Here is an 18,192-nt window from a genome sequence, read left to right as displayed (position 1 = left end):
TGAGATGGACTTAGATAAGCCAGAAATAAACAAGTTGAATGGAAAATACACATAGAATTACTCATTCCAGCATGATGTAATAGAAAAAAGCACTGAGCTGGGAGTCAAGGGACCTAAGTTCTATTTCTGGCATTACACGACTTTCTTAGTAATCCTGGGTAAGTGGCTTTGTCTCGCGGGACCTCAGTCACATCATCTTCTAATGAAAGTGTTGAATCTCCAAAGTCCCTCCAATGGTCTGTGCAAACTGGATCCTGGTAAAGAGCTTCCACAATCTGACTTGAGAGACAATATAGACTAGAAAGCGCAGGAGGTCATCTTATACCAATTTAACTACTTGTAAGTAAAAAGAAAAGATTTTCCCCGGTTTCATTGAAATATTATTGACGTACATCACTATAGTGGACAGCTAGTAGTTGACTTACAGATGTGAAATGAGGCTGCAGTAAGTTTAGTTAGTAGCTGCCATCGTGTCCTATGATAAAATAAACAAGGGAAAAAAGGTCCTTCCTTGTGATGACCATTCTTAGAACTGACCTAACAACTGTCCTAGCGATAGGCAGTGTTGGCTGTAGTCCTCATGTATGCTCCGCCCTAGAACTTCTACGTGGTAACTGGAAGTTGGTACCTTTGACCACCTAACTGAAAGATAGCAATGCGTAGCTATGTGTGTGGGTGTGTGGGTGTGGGTGTGGGTGTGTGTGTGTGTGTGTGTGTGTGTGTGTGTGTTGGGGAGGCGTGCTCTACCCTACCTCCACCTCCATATCCGTTGAGCGAACATAGACATCTTAATAAATGTTCATCAGTCCATGCTTGCTCTTACAGAATTAATCATTATCAGCAAAGACTGCAATCACTGTACTTCAAGAAGAAGTTTGCAGAGCGTGTGGCAGAAGTGAAACCTAAAGTAGAAGGTAAAGTCAAGCCTCCAGATTGAAAATGATGCTCGTCATAAGTGCCCGTTTGCAAGTACAGTCCTAGTGCAGATAATTAGCAAGATCCCTTGGGTGATTTCTTTTTTCCTTAAAATCATTTGGAATTCTGATGGGTAATTACTTAAGGCCCACACTTGGCCCTCTGGCCTAGCCTGGGTTCTGGAGCTCACAGCACATCTCCTGGGCTCCTCTGTAGAACTGGGCTTTTAACTTCCTGGGTGTTGGTGAGAAATATATTTAACTGCTACTAGTGTTAAATCTGTAAGTAGCTTTATTGCCATGGTGCTTTACTAGATATTTCTCGGGGAAGATTTAAGGCTATAAAATTTTTAAGTGTTTGAAACATGGGCAGCTGAAGAGCACAGCCACAGAATGCAGGCTGGACTCAGGACCCTGCTCCAGCCCCAATCCCTGATGACACCTGCAAGCTGCAACATGAAACACATTTGGCCAGGTTTTTTTTGTCAATAGAATTGATCAGTAATCCTGTTGATCTGACTCATACCAGGCAAGAAAGTGTTTGCACAGGAATGTGGGAAATGCAGTCGCTTTCTATGTATTCTTAACTGCTTACGGTTGATGAGTCAGCCAAGAAAAGGACTAAGAAAGGATAGGACGGTGCAGTTATGTCTGGGTCTGTTGAGCAACGTCAGCGGGCTCTCCCTGTGCCCTCACTGTCTGCTTCTAGCTTAGGTGTTTTGTAAGTGCTCCCTGGTCGTCTGATGACCCAGTCTAACATCTTCAGTATCTGCTCTCCGGCGTGTGGATTTAGGGTGGGTACCACTGAAGACTCTTGGTTGTAGTAGTTGTGTTTACGTGTGCTTTATTTTGAAGCAATTCGTTCCGGCTCAGAAGAGGTGTTTCGGAGCAGCGCCCTGAAGCAGTTGCTAGAAGTGGTTTTGGCATTTGGAAATTACATGAATAAAGGCCAAAGAGGCAATGCATATGGATTCAAGATAGCCAGCCTAAACAAGATTGCTGACACAAAATCTAGTATTGACAAGTAAGTACAGTATCTTCCAACACATGGAGGACCCAGGAGCTGAAGTCAGGATCCCTCTGGGCCTCCTGGGCCTCCCCAATACTGCAGCCTCTGGTTTGCTTGTCTCATGCTCTTTCCCTCTCCAGCAGTGACTTCTCTCTTCTCTCCTAATCACAAATAACCCTAAATCCCCACTGGGCCAATTATCTTTCATCCATTTTCAGTCCCCAGGGGTAGCATCTAGTCTAAGGTTTAGGGTTTTCTTGGATAAACCCTTTATTATAGTATAATATGCTAAAGACAAGTCCGCCAGTCAGAAATGTGCACTGGGTGAATTTTCACACACTGAATCTCTGCGTAACTAGCGCCCAGGTCAAGAAACAGAAAGTGACCCGCATGCTACAGGTCTCCTCGTGACCTTTCACAGAGAACTGCGTTCCAGGGACAAGAAAAAAACCTGACAGCTGATGATAGAATGTGAAGCTTGTTGGGGTTTTAGGGTATGCCTGCCTGCCTTTATAGGTTGAAGCTAGCCGCTATAAAAAATTATGAGGTATAAATGTGTTTTGGCTGTTGGTATTAAGCTGCTCCTTCCAAGACTCCTCAAAACGTTTCCTGGAAAGTGTGTTTTAGGTGAATGGATTCTTGTTAGAAACACCCAAGAGGTGAGAAACGCTCTGGTGTCATTCACAGGTAGGATTGTTAAGTGTAACAGCACTAGTTTCCCCGGGAGCTCCATTTCGCTAAGGTTCTTACTGGCCTCAAAGCACCTTGCACAGTTGTCTCTAAGGTGAACTTCCCTGCATCCAGATTCTTTCTAGAAATATCGGCTGTTCACCCTAATTATTCCCTCACTAGTAAGGCTTTTTACTCTATATTTTCTATAAGATTAATGATGCATAGCATAAAGCTTATTTTTTGCATCATGTAGAGATAGATTAACAAAGGGCAGCTATGCCGTTACCACCTTATTTTTAATGTAAGCCCTTGACCTTCCAGAGTACTTTCGTATTTGGTCACATGCCGGACACAGGCCAAAGTGCTGTATCGCTATTTTCAGATGAAGAAACTGAGGCATTGTAAAGTGGCTCATTTAGCTTGCCTAACATCACAAGCAAGGTATTTGGCCTCGCAGGTATTTGACACCTGTTCTGTTGTTCTCAGCTCTACTCCAACAACAGATGGATTGTATCTGGAAGGTGTAGTAGGAAAACTGCAACATCTTACCTGCATATAAAGAGCAGTCACCTTTTTAAGGAAGTGTGTTCAGTTAGTCCTCTCTCTCTCTCTCTCTCTTTTCTTTGATACCTTCTGCCCCCTCATTACTGATAACCTGGCACTTACTATGTGATTATCTGCTTATTGAAGTGACCATAGAATTTAATACACAAGCCTTTTCAAAATACTAAATTAACAACATTTCTGATCTCTTTTTCTTCTTCTTCCTATATTTGGTCCTTAGAAATAGTACCAGTGTCTTATAAACCCATAGTGCCTAGCAGAGTGCCTTATTGGTAAGCAGTCACTCGGTACATGTTCGGTTGAATCTGATCAGACTGCACAAGGGTGGGTCAGTTAGCAATGTAGGGTACATTCACCCTGCTTTAAAGACTTGTTTCCAGTAATACCAGCAGATAATCAAATGTGTGGCTGTTGTGTTGTTTTTCATTCTTCAAGAATTTATATTCAGTCAAATGAGGTGCTATTTGGATAGCCAACAAATGTGAACGTTCTGATCCAGCATGAAGTCTTTCTACACTAAGTAAAGTATATGCGGTGAATAAAATTTAGTTTCTCCAAATAACAAAGCATCTCTGTGAAAGAGTGAGGAGAAATGGCTCTACCCTTTCTTGTCATGGTTGCTGGGATGTGGCTCCCTCCCTCAGCAGGCACTTGGGCGGACACTTAGATTCTGTGAACAGCAAAATTGGAATGGAAGGATAGCAGCTCAAAATCTGTAAAGGAAATGGCCAGAATCATTAGCCACTAAAGTAATTAGCCATTACTTTATTTTGCTGAGCTAGTCTTTTCCAGTTACTTCTTGAAAGCAAGAAAAATGAAGGAAAAATCTCTTTCACACCTGGGCCAGTTGACTCAGAGGAATGGGATTGCATTGACTTCGGGGAAGATGCCGGGGTAACCAGAAGTGAAAACCATTTCATGATTATAGGAAAGGAAATTATTTGACAACTCTGCTTCGCTTTAGTTGGGGGCTGGGGGGGGGGCGCTGTTGTGATTTAGCATCGTAAATTAGCAAACTGCCTACAAATTATGAACATGTCTTTGAAGAAATACATTTGCATCCTCTTGATTATGTAACTTTCAGTAGACTAGTGGTTCTTGATCCTGGCTCTTAGAATTACTGAGGAGTTTTTAAAAATACCTGTGCCTGGCCCCACCCCCATTCCAGTGAAATGAATCTCAGGTTGGCCCAGGCATCTGGGGTCCAGGTGACTGTAATGTGCATTGGAGTCAGGGACAGCAGGACCAGACTACCACAGCTTGGCCTAACAGACAGTGTTATCAGGCATCCACTTTTTCAACCCAGGTCAGTCAGGGTTCAGTCCTGTCACCACCAAAGAAGGAGCTGGGTTATACAGTTAGGAGCTGAAGTGTTGCTAAAATTAGGAAATGAATTCTTGGCTGCAAGGATGTCATAGCCGTGATGGCACAGTCCTGGTCCACTTCCAGGCCCAGCCCTAAAGCAGGGGACCTTCTAACTTTCTGACCACCCTTTGTTACAGACAGCAAAACAGATGAGTCAGAGGGGACAAAAGCTAGCAAAATAAATGAGTTGGGGGAGGGGGAAGTTATCATAGAGTTGAAAAAGCTTAAATGAGAATTATCAATAAATTCTTATTAGTGAGTCACTGCTCTGTACTTTTAGATTTGAAAAATAGCTGTCCCTTTTAGTGAATTAAGCATCCCTCAGTGCCCATCCTCCCTCCCACCCCAACCTGCTTATTGTGAACCTTGGGGCACACCTTGTCTTTGGTAGGTATGTCCCCATTGACAAGGGTCCAGTTCATTTCCATCATCCAGATGTTGAAGGATGCTCGTTATGAGCTAAAGTAGTAAATCTTGTCCCCTTCCCTTTTGAAGATCTATGCTTCCTTTTGTCATACAGTTATGTAAATCTCACGTAGGCTCTTCCCTACTCCCTTCTCTTGAGAATCCCTGCCTGAAACGAATCTCCAAATTTTGAAGTCCATGTAGGAATATAGAGTTCTTGCAGGTTCAGCCACTTGAATATGCAAGTCATATACAGATATTAACCATGTTTAACACTTTTTCCTTTTTTAATTGTAGGAACATCACACTTTTGCACTATCTCATAACTATTGTGGAAAATAAATACCCCAAGGTCCTCAATCTAAATGAAGAACTGAGGGACATTCCTCAAGCAGCAAAAGTAAAGTAAGTACTTACAGGGAATTGTTTTAGTTTAGGTTTTTTTTTTTTTTTTTAATCACTTGGACGGTGCTTCAGCCATTGAGGTAGTTAGCTGGCATTGCATGAAGAGGGTCCTTCTGTTTGCTTTTCCCTGAATGGCATATGAAGTAAAGTTTGAATCCTATCCAAGTCACTGAAATATGTTACATGGTTTTGGATATATATGTTTTCTAGCTCCTTTGGACTATTCCTGCATGTAATTGTTAACTTCCAGGAAACCTAATTTTCTGAGTTATTAAAAGTATAACAAAGGAATGTGGTTTCACTAGTACTTTTAAAAGGTAGTTCTATTAAATACAGGTAGGAGCACCCTTAGTTAACAAGGATACATAGCCAAGCAAATACAACTTAAACGTCAGGACATTGCTAGTAATTTTCACATGTGCACACACTCTCAGAAACCAAGGCAACCTTTTAATGGAAAGCAATCTTTATGCAGATGAAGAAACTAAAAATAAAATGGAATGTTGCCAAACTTTCACCACAGACTTCACACCACTTTTCAGAGACTGAAGAATAGGCAATTTTCCTTCTTCTTCCCTCCTCCTTTTGGCCCTTTAAAAAAATATATGTGTGTGTGTGTGTGTGTGTGTGTGTGTGTGTGTGTGTGTGTGTATTTAAAACTTCATCTTTTTTGCAGTGAATTTGAAAAGTATGATGAGCAGGCTTATTTTTTCCCTCTTTTCATAGAATTTGGTAGAAATGTGAGACATGAAATTAAAATGTTAAGTGAAATATTGGTGAATTTACATCTGAATTATCTGAGAGGATTATGTTACAATCTCTGATGTTTAAAAGCCATCAAACAGAAAATTTTATAGGAGAAGCCCAGGAAACTTTCTCTATACAAAGAGACAATGAAATCTAGTTGGCACAACTTTAAGAAATATAATTTCATTTGTTTGTTTGTTTTAAAGATTTTATTTATTTATTTGACAGAGGGAGAGACAGCAAGAGAGGGAATACAAGCAGGGGGAGTGGGAGAGGGAGAAGCAGGCTTCCTGCCGAGCAGGGAGCCCGATGCAGGGCTCGATCCCAGGACCCTGGGATCACGCCCTGAGCGGAAGGCAGACACTTAACGACGGAGCCACCCAGGCGCCCCAAGAAATATCATTGTTGATTGAAATTTAAGCCATCATTGGGGTGCCCGCTAGCTCAGTCAGTAGAGCGTTCCACTCTTGGTCTTAGGGTTGAGTTTGAGCCCCACGTTGGGTGTAGAGATTACTTAAAAATAAATCCTTTAAAAAAGAAAAAAGAGTGGGGCGCCTGGGTGGCACAGTGGTTAAGCGTCTGCCTTCGGCTCAGGGCGTGATCCCGGCGTTATGGGATCGAGCCCCACATGAGGCTCCTCCACTATGAGCCTGCTTCTTCCTCTCCCACTCCCCCTGCTTGTGTTCCCTCTCTCGCTGGCTGTCTCTATCTCTGTCGAATAAATAAATAAAATCTTTAAAAAAAAAAAAAAAGAAGTTTAAGCCATTACTTTATAATATCCACATGACGAGAACTTTAGAGAGAAGCACTGCACTCATTACGAAGAGTACAATGTGAACGTGATTGTGGATAAGACCGTTTCTTTAACTTGATCAAAGGGAGCCAAGTATGGCAAAAACACTTATTTCCATGTATAATAATTTGTGTAAGTGAGATTTTTGTGAGATTGAAACATGAAGTATTTTTGTACACATGGGAGATATCTCTATCCTGCTATTTTTCAGCTATAAAGTATACCTGCTGGCTGTGGAAAACAGAAACCAACCATCATTCCATATCTAAATTTCCTAAGTTTAAAATGTTATCTTTCTGTGAGATCGGAGCATGGAAGGGAATTTTAAACATTTAAAATAAACTAGTGTGGACTTCCAAGCATGAGATCTGTAAACCCATCATCTGTTTAATACATATAAGTCACATGTTGGTTACTAAAATGTTACTATTTACAACAGCATGACTGAGCTGGACAAGGAAATAAGCACCCTGAGAAGTGGCCTGAAAGCAGTAGAGATGGTGAGTAGGTGTTTCTTCTGATTCCCAGTCTCTTCACTACCTCTAGTGCTGATGATGTCCAGCACGGTGGTATGCCCAGGATAAACAGTTACTGATTAAAAAATAACAAAGTAGGAAAACAACAGCAATGAAGAAGCAAAGGCAGGTTGTGTCACCCTAGTGACTCAGCTACAGGATGTCGTGGGGGTATCGTGGGAGCAGGAACTGGGGAGCCAGACCTAGGGTTGCCCCAGTTTCCTACCTGTGAGGCAGGACTCATTAAAGTGGGTTGGGTTAGGTAATCTTCAAGGATCCTCTCCGTGTCTACGTTCTATTAATAAGTGATGTTGTTTCTCGGCAGAGCAGTGGAATACCTCTGTTGTCGCAGAGCTGGTCCTTTGGGGAGTATTTACTGAATAGACATTGGGGTGTACGGTCCATTCTCAAGGCCAGGGGTGACAATGATTCAGAGTCCTTGCCCTCCAGGTGTTGCAATGGCCAGGAGCAGTTGGGTCTGCTCTTGAGAACATGTCCAGATAAGCACAGTGATTACAAAGGTGCCTTGAGGGAGGTGGGTGGATTCAGCTTCGTCCAAAGCTTGTGGAATGACTGGCATTTATTAGAGGAAGCTTCTCTTTTGCAGTACGTGAACTTTGAGCTGTGACTTAGAAGGAGGGTGGGGGTGAACTTGCGAGCATAGCAGTGGGGTTGTCCCTGGGGCAGGCCGCTGTGGAGGGATAGCTGGCCAGGCCGCTGGAGGCGGAGGAGTTGGTGGGCTTACACATGACCGAGGCAGCCGAGCCCCGCGTGGGTACCATGGGTACCGCCCAGTGCTGCCTCAAGCCAGGAGGCGGGTCAGGACGAGAGACCTGCTCAGGAGAGTGGTCCTGGCTCTGGCCTGGCACTTGACAAAGGACACTGCTCCATAGACAGCTTGGAAGGGTGACTGTCTCTTAAGTATCTTTCACATCACTTATTAGTAATGCCATGAGGACCCTCCTTCTTTTCTTTTTTTAATAGTAAAACTATGCCAGAGAAAGCAGTTGACTTCATTAAAGACATAACTCCAATAAAAGTTAAAGTCACAATGTCTAATCTTTTTCTGTTTGTTTTTAATAAACTAGGGAGCATGTAAGGCTTTTGGGCAGGGGGGAATGGGGAATGCTCTTTCAAAAGTAAAGGAGATGAGCTGAATGAAATCTTTTTCTGCCAACCCCAGTGGCCCAAGACACTGAGTGAGCAAGTAGGATGGTCCTTCTCAGATTTCAGAGGCCCAGCTGGATAAGGGCAGCTTGGGATGAGACTGGTTTTATAGCCTTCCCTGGGTTCCCATTTCCTCCCAGTGGAAGGCTTTCTCAAGACTAGCGTGGCAGTTATGACAGCCCTAAAGCCTGATAAGAGATGCTCTCACCTTTGCATCTAAGCTAGTTCAGAGCAAGGTGTGGGGAGGGGTCCTAGTGGGGAGGAAGTTTTGGGTTTGGGATCTATTAAAAGTAGTTTTGCTGAAATCTCCCCAGCACCTGGGGCATGTATACTGTAACACGCTTTTCATAGGAAAGGGGCAGCATACATGTCGAGATGTAGCACTGGGAGGAAATACTGGGAGGGAGACCTTGGCCTGTCTAAATATTCATGAATCCTAATTGTGCTTGACACAAATGGATTATATCATTCAAAGATATCAAAGACGGAATGCCGAATTCAGTCTTTGAATGAAATGAGATTATACATTAATGAAATACTTTGAAATCGCTTTTATATCTCTATACCTCGCATACATAGATGCTCACTTTCAAGGCCAAAGTACTAGAATTGTGGCAATTTATTCCAATCACAGCAACTTCCATACTTATAACTTTCCACTTCTGTCATTTCATTGACTCTCATGGTGATGTGGATATTGCCTGCTTTTTACAAGTGAAGAAACTGAGGCCCAGGCCCCTTGTCACGGATAAGAACCGAATCAGTGGTGGATGCTGAATCAGAACCCATGGCCTGTGACTTCTCTCCTGTTTGTTAGTGCCCCTGCCAAGGCAGTTACGGAAGAAAATAGATGCCGGTTAAGTCAGTTGGTGCCCAGGGTGGCTGTTGCTGAGACAGTGGAGTCAGACAGACCTGAGTTCAAGTTCTGGCTCTATCACGTATCAGCTGCTTGGCTTTGAGCTAAGAATTTAATCCCTCTAAACCTCAATTTATGTGTCAGTACAATGAGGAAAATAATCCCTCACTCACAGAGGGTGGGATTGAGAAAGTGCATCTGGTGATGGTTGAAATTAATTACTAAAAATAGATTTGAAAAATCTGTGTGTTCGTCACCCTGGTAATAGAGAATATGGGTAATTAATAAGACACTAATACTCCTACCTGCCTGTTCCCAAAAACAAAATAGTACAGACAACAAGAAAAATGGTAGACAATTACGGTGCCAAACCCTACAGTTGAAATTCCACTGACCCAGATATCCTCAGGTAGAAAGTCAGTAGCCTTGGCCCGAGGGAAAGAAGGAAAAATCAAGGAACCAGAATTACCAGAATTCTGAGTACAGAATATCAACAGTCAACTCCTTTGCTTTCAGTCACACTCCTTTGGAATCCAATTTGCTCTCCTTACCGAACTTCTATTAATTTTATCTAAATGCTAATCTATTCACGTCCTAAAGCTAGTGTAAGAAATCATATGGTTAAAGTACTCAGATGATCCGCTAAATTGCTGTTTGCAAATATGTTGGTGCATATGGGCATGGGTCTGGCGTGGTGGACAGAAGGGCCAGGGGAGCTTGGGTATCACAAAGTGTTTCAGAGGAGCTGTTGATGTGTTTGCTACGCTGACTTACTAAATTTGAGGCATATGGAAAATTAGACAAGGTGTGTCCGCATTCGAAGGCTACCTTGACATCGTCCACTTCCTGTGTTTCAGGAGCTGGAATATCAGAAGTCTCAGCCCCCACAGCCCGGAGACAAGTTTGTGTCTGTTGTCAGCCAGTTCATCACAGTCGCCAGCTTCAGCTTCTCTGATGTGGAAGACCTTCTCGCGGAAGCTAAAGACCTGGTAGGTGTCCCCTTGAGACTGAGCGTTGTTGAACAGGGCTGAGACTGGCAGATACTCAACATATTCATATCTAGGACTGTGATCATTGAAACACACCCTTTTGTCTCACTGGTCTGTGTTGCCTTTAGGTTAACAAGACCTCAGAGCATCTGGATGGTGTAAGACCAGTAAATATTTTGCAATTTTCTCATGGTTGATATTGGATTAAAGTACTTATCTCTGGGAACCAGAAAAGAGTCGATTATGAAAACCAGAGGCAGGATAAAATGTGAGATCAGATGTAACCAAGGCCACGTGTCCTAGTACCTGTAAGTTATATGCTCTCCTGAGATAGAGACTTGGGGCAGGAAATTCCCTCTTAAAATCTCCAGCAGAACTTACTAAAGGAGATACACTTTAATTCACAGCCTCATGACAAGAGGTGTGTTTTAATAATACAGTGCTTTATATGCTTTTTGCTATTTTAAAATTTTGTTTTCCTCCAGAGGAAAAGTTTTCATTGGCTAATAACTCGGACCTTAGCTTCTCCCCCTCCCCACTATTTCCTCTTCCAAAATACATACACATTCATACACATGTGCGTGTACACATTCTCTCACTCCCCCTCTCACTGTTAATAAGTGATCTTAAGCCCCTCCCCCATCCTGTCAGGCTCCTCCACAACTGCTCATCTCTCAGTTGCCACAATAGTCTTTTGCTTTAACTTTCCTTCGATACCTGAGTGATGGATATCATTTCCCGGTAGTCATCTGTTTAGTAATAGGTATGGATGATTGTTTCTGTGTAGTGTACATGAACAACTGCTTATAGTTCAGAAGACGTCTGTATTAGGATACAGTAGCTAGTCTCAACCGTAAACCCCACTTCCAACATGATTAAATAAATGGAAAGATAATATATGGTCAGAGGACTGCTGTTAAAAGTGCAGCTTCTGCTGTCCCATGATCGATGTCAGCAACCTCCTCTGCGATAGCCCCCACCCCCAACCCATGTCTTATGTATGCCTCACCACTTTGGATGATACAGATCTGTAAAGGAAGGGACTCCCCACCCCCACCCAAACCAGGCAGCATAGAATCTACTTCCTTGAGGGCTCGAACATTTTTATAAGAATCAACCCTACAGTTAATTTTTGATGTAAAAACACACGCTTACGCACAACCTACTATTTTTTTTTTTTTATTTTAGTGTGGGAACTTTAGTCTGGGACTAGTTTTCTTCAGATTTCTAAGACTAAAATATACATGACTTCATCATCACTAGAATTCCTAGATAAAAAGATCATTCAGGATGGCTTGGAGTGCATGAACTTGAATGTTTTAGAGACTCAGTTGTAGGCCATCTAATGCCCTTTTGTTCATAGCAGAACTTTTAGAAATTAGCTTATAAAGTCATGAAGGCAAGCTAGAGCTTTGCGTGTGGCATGGGAACAATTTATTTTTCCCTAAAGAGCTCTGATTTCTAGAATATTTCCAAATAGTAAAACGTTGAGAACAACTCCTCAGTGAAGAGAGAAATGGCAAAAGAACATTTTTATTATAAATTTAAAGATACGACACGACAACAAGAAGATGTCATACGCACACACATATAACTTTGTGATTGTTTTATCTCAGAATAAATATTGAGGGGGAATTGGAGGAAGGTGGTCAAAAGGTACAAACTTCCAGTTATTTATAAGATCGATAAGTATAGGGGTTGTAATGTACAACGTGATGATCGTAGTTAACACTGCTACGTGCTACGTTTGAAAGTTATTAGGAGAGTAGACCTTTTGTGTGTATCTGTACGAGATGATGGATATTAACTAAACTTTTTGTGGTAATCATTTCACAATATACTGAAGTCAAGACATTATGCTGTACACCTTAATTTTATACAGTGCTGTATGTCCATTATATTTCAGTAAAACTAGGGGGGGGAAATAGAATAAATACTGAAAACATTTCCTATAGGGAGATAGTATTACTGACATATCAGAAAAAATATAATAAAGGCAAGTAATGCAAGAAAAAAGCAATTAGAAAGTCTTGGGCTGGGGGCACTGCACAAGCACTTCATAGTCTAAATGAAGAAAATTAAAGATCTGGAAAATGTTATGTAGTTGATTAGGCATAGGGAATGAGAATTCATTTGACTCAAGCTGGAAACACCTTCCTTAGTAGCTTAAGATTAACAGCATTAGATCCTTACAGAGGGAAGAAAAATTCTAACAAACGTTATGACTGGCATTGAACATTATTCGGAAAGTTATGATACCACTAAGACTCCTAAAAGCATGTGATCCTGAGTTATGAAGATAACTACCAGGAGAAATAAACCTAGAAGAATACAGCGTAGGGAATATAGTCAAGAATATTGTAATAACATTTGGTGACAGATGGGGACTACACTTTTCCTGGTGAGCACTGAGTACTGTATTAGAATTGTTGAATTGTTATGTGGTACACCTGAAACTAACATAACACTGTATGTTAATTATACTTCAGTTTAAAGAATTAAAATATTAAATAAACTGACATATTCACCAATCCAAAGGAAAAATAAGCTGAGGAGACTGGAAATAACTATTTTGTTACAATATACATATATTTGTATTAATTTTTTTTAATTCTCCCTTAATATTTTGCATTTTTAGCTGTTTTGAGAGGATTTGCAGTGGGAGGGGTTCTGTCTAACAAAGGCTTTGGAATAAAATTGTATTCTCGGTCATAAATTGGGGTTGCATTAATGACTCCATAGTCCATGACTGTTTTCTAACTGAGGCCCAGGAAATATCACAATACTAGCATTACTTAGGATTAGGAAAAGCAGCTAAGAAGCACTGGATCCCATTTGCTTTTGATATTAACCATATGGCACCAATAAATGATATTCAACTACTTCAAAGAAAAGTTAAAAGTACAAGTTTCCCTACCCCTGCTGAGTTTGCTATTAGTTTTATGTCTTGAGTGCTCTGCCCTATGATATTTTGCTTTCTTGTTTTTACTACTGTTTAGTTAATAAAAAGTCAGAGTAGGTAATCATTGGTGTTAAGCTGAAATGAAGTGGAAAAGAATAAATGGTTTCAAAAGTCGAGGAGTATTAAATTTTTTACTTTAGCAATGATTGACGGCCCTGTTGAGCAGCCAAAGATAAATACAGGCTCACTAAAATCCAGCAGGTTATATCTAACTCTTTGAGCCTCACTACTTCGAGAGAGACTTCTATGTGATCACAGAATTCTCTTGGAACCCTGAACTTCTTAAAACTCCCTTCTTTCCAGTTTACTAAAGCAGTGAAACACTTTGGAGAAGAGGCTGGCAAAATCCAGCCGGATGAGTTCTTCGGCATTTTTGATCAGTTTCTTCAAGCTGTGTCAGAAGCCAAACAAGAGAATGAAAACATGAGAAGGAAGAAGGAGGAGGAGGAACGCCGTGCTCGCATGGAAGCGCAGGTAGGAGAATGAGGACATAAGCCGATTCCCCCTCCTGGAAGTACCGTCTACCAGTGCTCAGCTCCTTGGTGTGAGGACAGCGCGGTGCTGTGCCGGCAGGAAGGAGGGCATCGCAGCGCTCTCTGGAAGGCTGCTCGGAGTTTAAATCAGCGCAAGTTTCTCTTGGGCAATCGGGCAGTGTGTATCCAAAGCCTGAAAAAATACATCTACCTCCTCTGATCTGGAGTTTTATTTCTTAGAAATTATTCTAAAGAAATAATCATAAATCTGCCCAAAGAGAACAACAGGCTTTATACTAGCCCTCACATGGAAAACAACCTAAATGTTTACCAACCAGGCATTAGCTTAAATGGTATAATAGCTACATAATGGAATGTTTATGCAGTCCTTAAAAGTTATGTTTTCAAAGAATGTTTAATGATAAAAGAAAGCTTACAAAATTATTTCTGTGTGGTGAGGTATACCCCCAGCAGTTTCACCATGGTTATCTCTTAACAGTAGGATTAAGGATGATTTTCCCGCTTTTGTTTATATGAATTATCTAAATTTTCTATAATGTACATGTATAATTTGGCTTTTAATAATAATAGCTCATGCGTAGCAGGCTCCAGGCATCCACAGGAGATACAGGCTAAGCCTTCGATGTGAGGAGAGGGGCCCAATGAGCATTTGCTTGAGTCCCTCTATACCATCAAAGAAACCAGTATTTGGGGTCTGTTCAGTGATAACTTCCTGGTTCCGTTATAGCCATAGGAATTGCCTTGATGGCTCTAGTTTCAAGTAGAATATCATGAGGTTTACCTGGATTCTAGATGGTGAGTGTCTGATCACAAAGTAGCGGTCGTCTTTCTTCTTATTCATTGCTCTACAATGAGACCTCACATCCCAGTTCCCCCTCTGTTGGGAGGTCCGAGGGGCTGAGCAGTTGTTTGATGCGCACGGGTTGATGTGACTGGAGTAGTCTTTCAAGGACTTCATCTCCACTGAAAACAAAACAACACGGTGACACTTCTGTAAGAGGTTGCTTTCTATTTGCAGCTCAAAGAACAACGTGAAAGGGAACGTAAAATGAGGAAAGCAAAAGAGAATAGTGAAGAGGGTGGAGAGTTCGATGACCTGGTTTCAGCTCTACGCTCAGGAGAAGTCTTTGACAAAGACCTTTCTAAACTGAAACGGAATCGCAAGCGTATTACCAACCAGATGACGGACAGCAGCCGAGAGAGACCAGTCACAAAACTTAATTTCTAATTTTCCTTGGATACTTTTTTAGAAAGCTCGTTAGCGGCCCTTTGAAGTGACTAGAACTTTTCATTACACTGCCTTGCAATCCAAACAGTGGCAATTTCTTCCTTCATCTGTGAGTGAGTGTGTGAATGTGTGTGTATGTAAATGTACATGTACATATATATTAAAAAAATGTATATAGAAGTCTGAGTGTTGTCTGGAGACCTATACGTATGGTTAAAAAAAAAATCTATGTTAACGTATTTGCTCAGAAGCCCTTTGTGTATGCATTCGTACTGAGTATGGCTCATTTCCCCCCCCGAACACCACGGCTGTTCAGAAGCACAATACTATCTCCTGAAAGAGATGACAGAGACATTCCCTAGCGTTGAAAGGAAAAACAAAAGCAAAAAAAAAAAAAAAAAAAGGCTTGAGAAATATTTTATGGTTTCCAAGCTTGGTATACTTTGAAATTATTTTCATTGGTGAAACTGGTGTTGGAAAAATATCGACTTAAAATGGTTTTTGATAGTTGACAATGTGATGCTGGTGTGTTGCATCAGTAATTGCTAGGACCAGCTTAGAATTTCCGACATTGGTGTGGGGGTGCAGTCTGTAAATGTTTATTGACAACATCTTGCACACAATCCGAATTATGTAGAATGTCAGACTTTTTTTTACATATTTAAAACTTGGGCATCAACTTTTTTCCCCTAATTTCATCGAGTTCTCTGCCAAGCGCTCTTGAAGATTTCTTTACATTGCTTTTGAAAAGAACACTATTTATCTAAATGCAATTCATGCTCTTGTTAAAGAACAAGATTGCCAGAATGTGCTTGTTGTTCTAACAATATAGATATATAAACTTTAAAAATAAAATTTCCTACCCAAGACCTAAAAGGAAGAATTCTCTAAAGGGATAAAAATTATTTAAATTTTTTTTATGGGGTGCCTTTTTTTTTCTTTTCTCTTTCTTTCTTTCTTTCTTTTTTTTTTTTCCTATTTTGTAGGACAAGCTGCATCTTCTGTCAATATGGGTCTGGACTAAAGGACACTTAGTGAATGCACAAAATATCAACACCACCAACAGAGATGCCAAGATCTATTTATCTCTAAGTATGTTTGGTTTGTTGTTTATATGTTGTCATTTTAAATTGTGTGTCAGTAAAGCTACCTGTAAAATTTCAGTCCAAAAGATAAAGCTCTCAGGGAGAAATGAATAAAAACAATGAACATTAGAAAATAAACTATAGATGCTTACCATTAACCTACCAACTCTTAATATCCTTAAATTATATATAAAGAGGACTGTTACTTTTTTTTTTTTTTTTTTTTTGGCTTTGCTTTATTTATTTGTAGTGGGGGAGGGGGGCTAAGATTCTCTCTTTTCTTTCTAACCATCCTGTTGCGGTTGGGTTTCCTGTGGAGAGAGCAGTTTGTCCTGTTGCACTAGAACATTATTTACTCACTAAATTGAGTTTTTCAGTCAATTAACAAATATTTATTAAACACCTACTATGTGCCAGGCTTAGTAGGGCTACAATGATAAGCAAGACAAAGTCCCTGCCCCCAAGGAGCTTATGTTCTAATGGGGATAAAGGGGCGAATAGAATACCAATATGCGCTGTACAGGAATCATGCTATTTAAAAATGATGTGTATAAACTATAATGCTTAGTGCAGATGGCAAGGTCTCTGCACTATGTGAAAGCTGTGAAATATACTCTAAGAGTTGTCAAGAGCAGTGGTTTTACTTTTTTTCCCCCTCATTGCAAACTTAGAGACTTTCTACCCATTTTATGGAAGTAACTGACTCTAGCAGATAAGACGGTCATAAATTCACAGCAGAGGTTGTGCTCCCCAGCCCCTAGTAACCAAGGTCTGCGAATCCATCGGGTTAAAGGTGCAGACAGAGACTTTGCTCCAAAAGGCTTGGAGATGAGGAATGGGAGATGATGATGGATGTGTCTATTCCTTAACAAAAGTGCCTCTATCTTCTTTTCTATTTATAGCAAGAGAAATTTGGTTTGGCTCAATTTTGGAACTGTATTTTGCAAATGGCTTTGTTTTACAGTTTAAGGAATGGACAAGTGGATGGAGTGTCACATAGAGGAGCAAGCCCGTGTAGCGTGTCCCTCTTGCCCTTTGTAATCATCCTCATTTTGATACGGCCATCCTGGTAGGCCTCCTTTACCATTTCCATTTTTGGTTTCTTTCCCCAAAAGCTTTGTGCAGGTAATTCCATGTGCCATTGTTGAAAAAAAAAAAAAATCTACTTTTTAGATTGGTGCTGGTGTAAGTAGCCACTTTTCTCTCTTGGGTGTGTATTTTAAAGGTTTTTGTTTGTTTTTTTAAATTAATGCCAAAAAGAAAGCATTATAATTTGTAAACTTAATGATATGTCTTGTATCTTACTAGCTTAGTAGTTGGAACTTCTTAGTCTTTAGGTGCAAGACTGTTGTTATAGTACCAAGAAAAAAAATGTCGTATGTGTTATTGAGATCGTACATTTTTTTAAAAAAGCAATATGCAATAAAGAGATGAATTCATTGGGTGTATGTATATGTTTTCTGTGAGTTATTAAAACAGCGTTATGAAACGCCTCTGTACTTTGCACTGCTAAATATTGCCAGTTGTTTACTAAGTCAAGAACACGTACATATTTTTGAGCTTGTACGTACTGGACCCAGAATAGTACAGTTTTTTGCTTTGGTAGCATTCAGTGTGTTCACAGACTACGATATGCTACCTCTTTCTGTCTCTTTGCTGTAACCTCTTTGTGTGACTCCATAAAGTTATAGTGTCTCAGTGTGACTACTGCTGAAATTATTCAACTGGTGGTAGAGAAAAGAATGTCTGGTCTCGAGAATCAAAATCTTTTTCATTTTGAAGCATTTCCTTTTTTAAAATTAATTTATGATATAGGTCAATAGGAGAAGTATCACCTGTACAGAACAAGGGATGTGTCTTATATCCTCCGAAAATTGGGGCTTTTTCTTGGCCCCACATTGCTTCGGCTGCCTGGCCATCCTCAACCCAATTTGAAGTCAGGCTGAAAACCAACTGTCCTGTGGTTGATAGAGGACCTAAGCACTTCTGATCTTTGGAATGGACTCATGATGCTCTTAAAAT

At 40.7% G+C, this 18,192-nt stretch overlaps 1 protein-coding gene across 1 annotated transcript in view; it reads left to right on the top strand.

Moving 5' to 3' along the window:
* The window catches only part of DAAM1 (dishevelled associated activator of morphogenesis 1), a 162,299-nt gene extending 144,681 nt beyond the window's left edge, over positions 1–17,618 (top strand). The window contains exons 20-26 of the mRNA XM_040641825.1: positions 775–914; positions 1,770–1,938; positions 5,227–5,334; positions 7,314–7,374; positions 10,270–10,401; positions 13,667–13,837; positions 14,876–17,618. Of these exons, the coding sequence (XP_040497759.1) occupies positions 775–914; positions 1,770–1,938; positions 5,227–5,334; positions 7,314–7,374; positions 10,270–10,401; positions 13,667–13,837; positions 14,876–15,085 (991 nt within the window). The 3' untranslated portion in view covers positions 15,086–17,618. The remainder of the gene's footprint in view (positions 1–774; positions 915–1,769; positions 1,939–5,226; positions 5,335–7,313; positions 7,375–10,269; positions 10,402–13,666; positions 13,838–14,875) is intronic.
* The last annotated feature ends 574 nt before the right edge of the window (positions 17,619–18,192 follow it).

Source organism: Ursus maritimus, unplaced genomic scaffold, assembly GCF_017311325.1.
Source record: "Ursus maritimus isolate PB19 unplaced genomic scaffold, ASM1731132v1 scaffold_25, whole genome shotgun sequence".
Lineage (NCBI taxonomy): Eukaryota > Metazoa > Chordata > Mammalia > Carnivora > Ursidae > Ursus > Ursus maritimus.
This window is presented reverse-complemented; position numbering and strand designations above follow the sequence as displayed.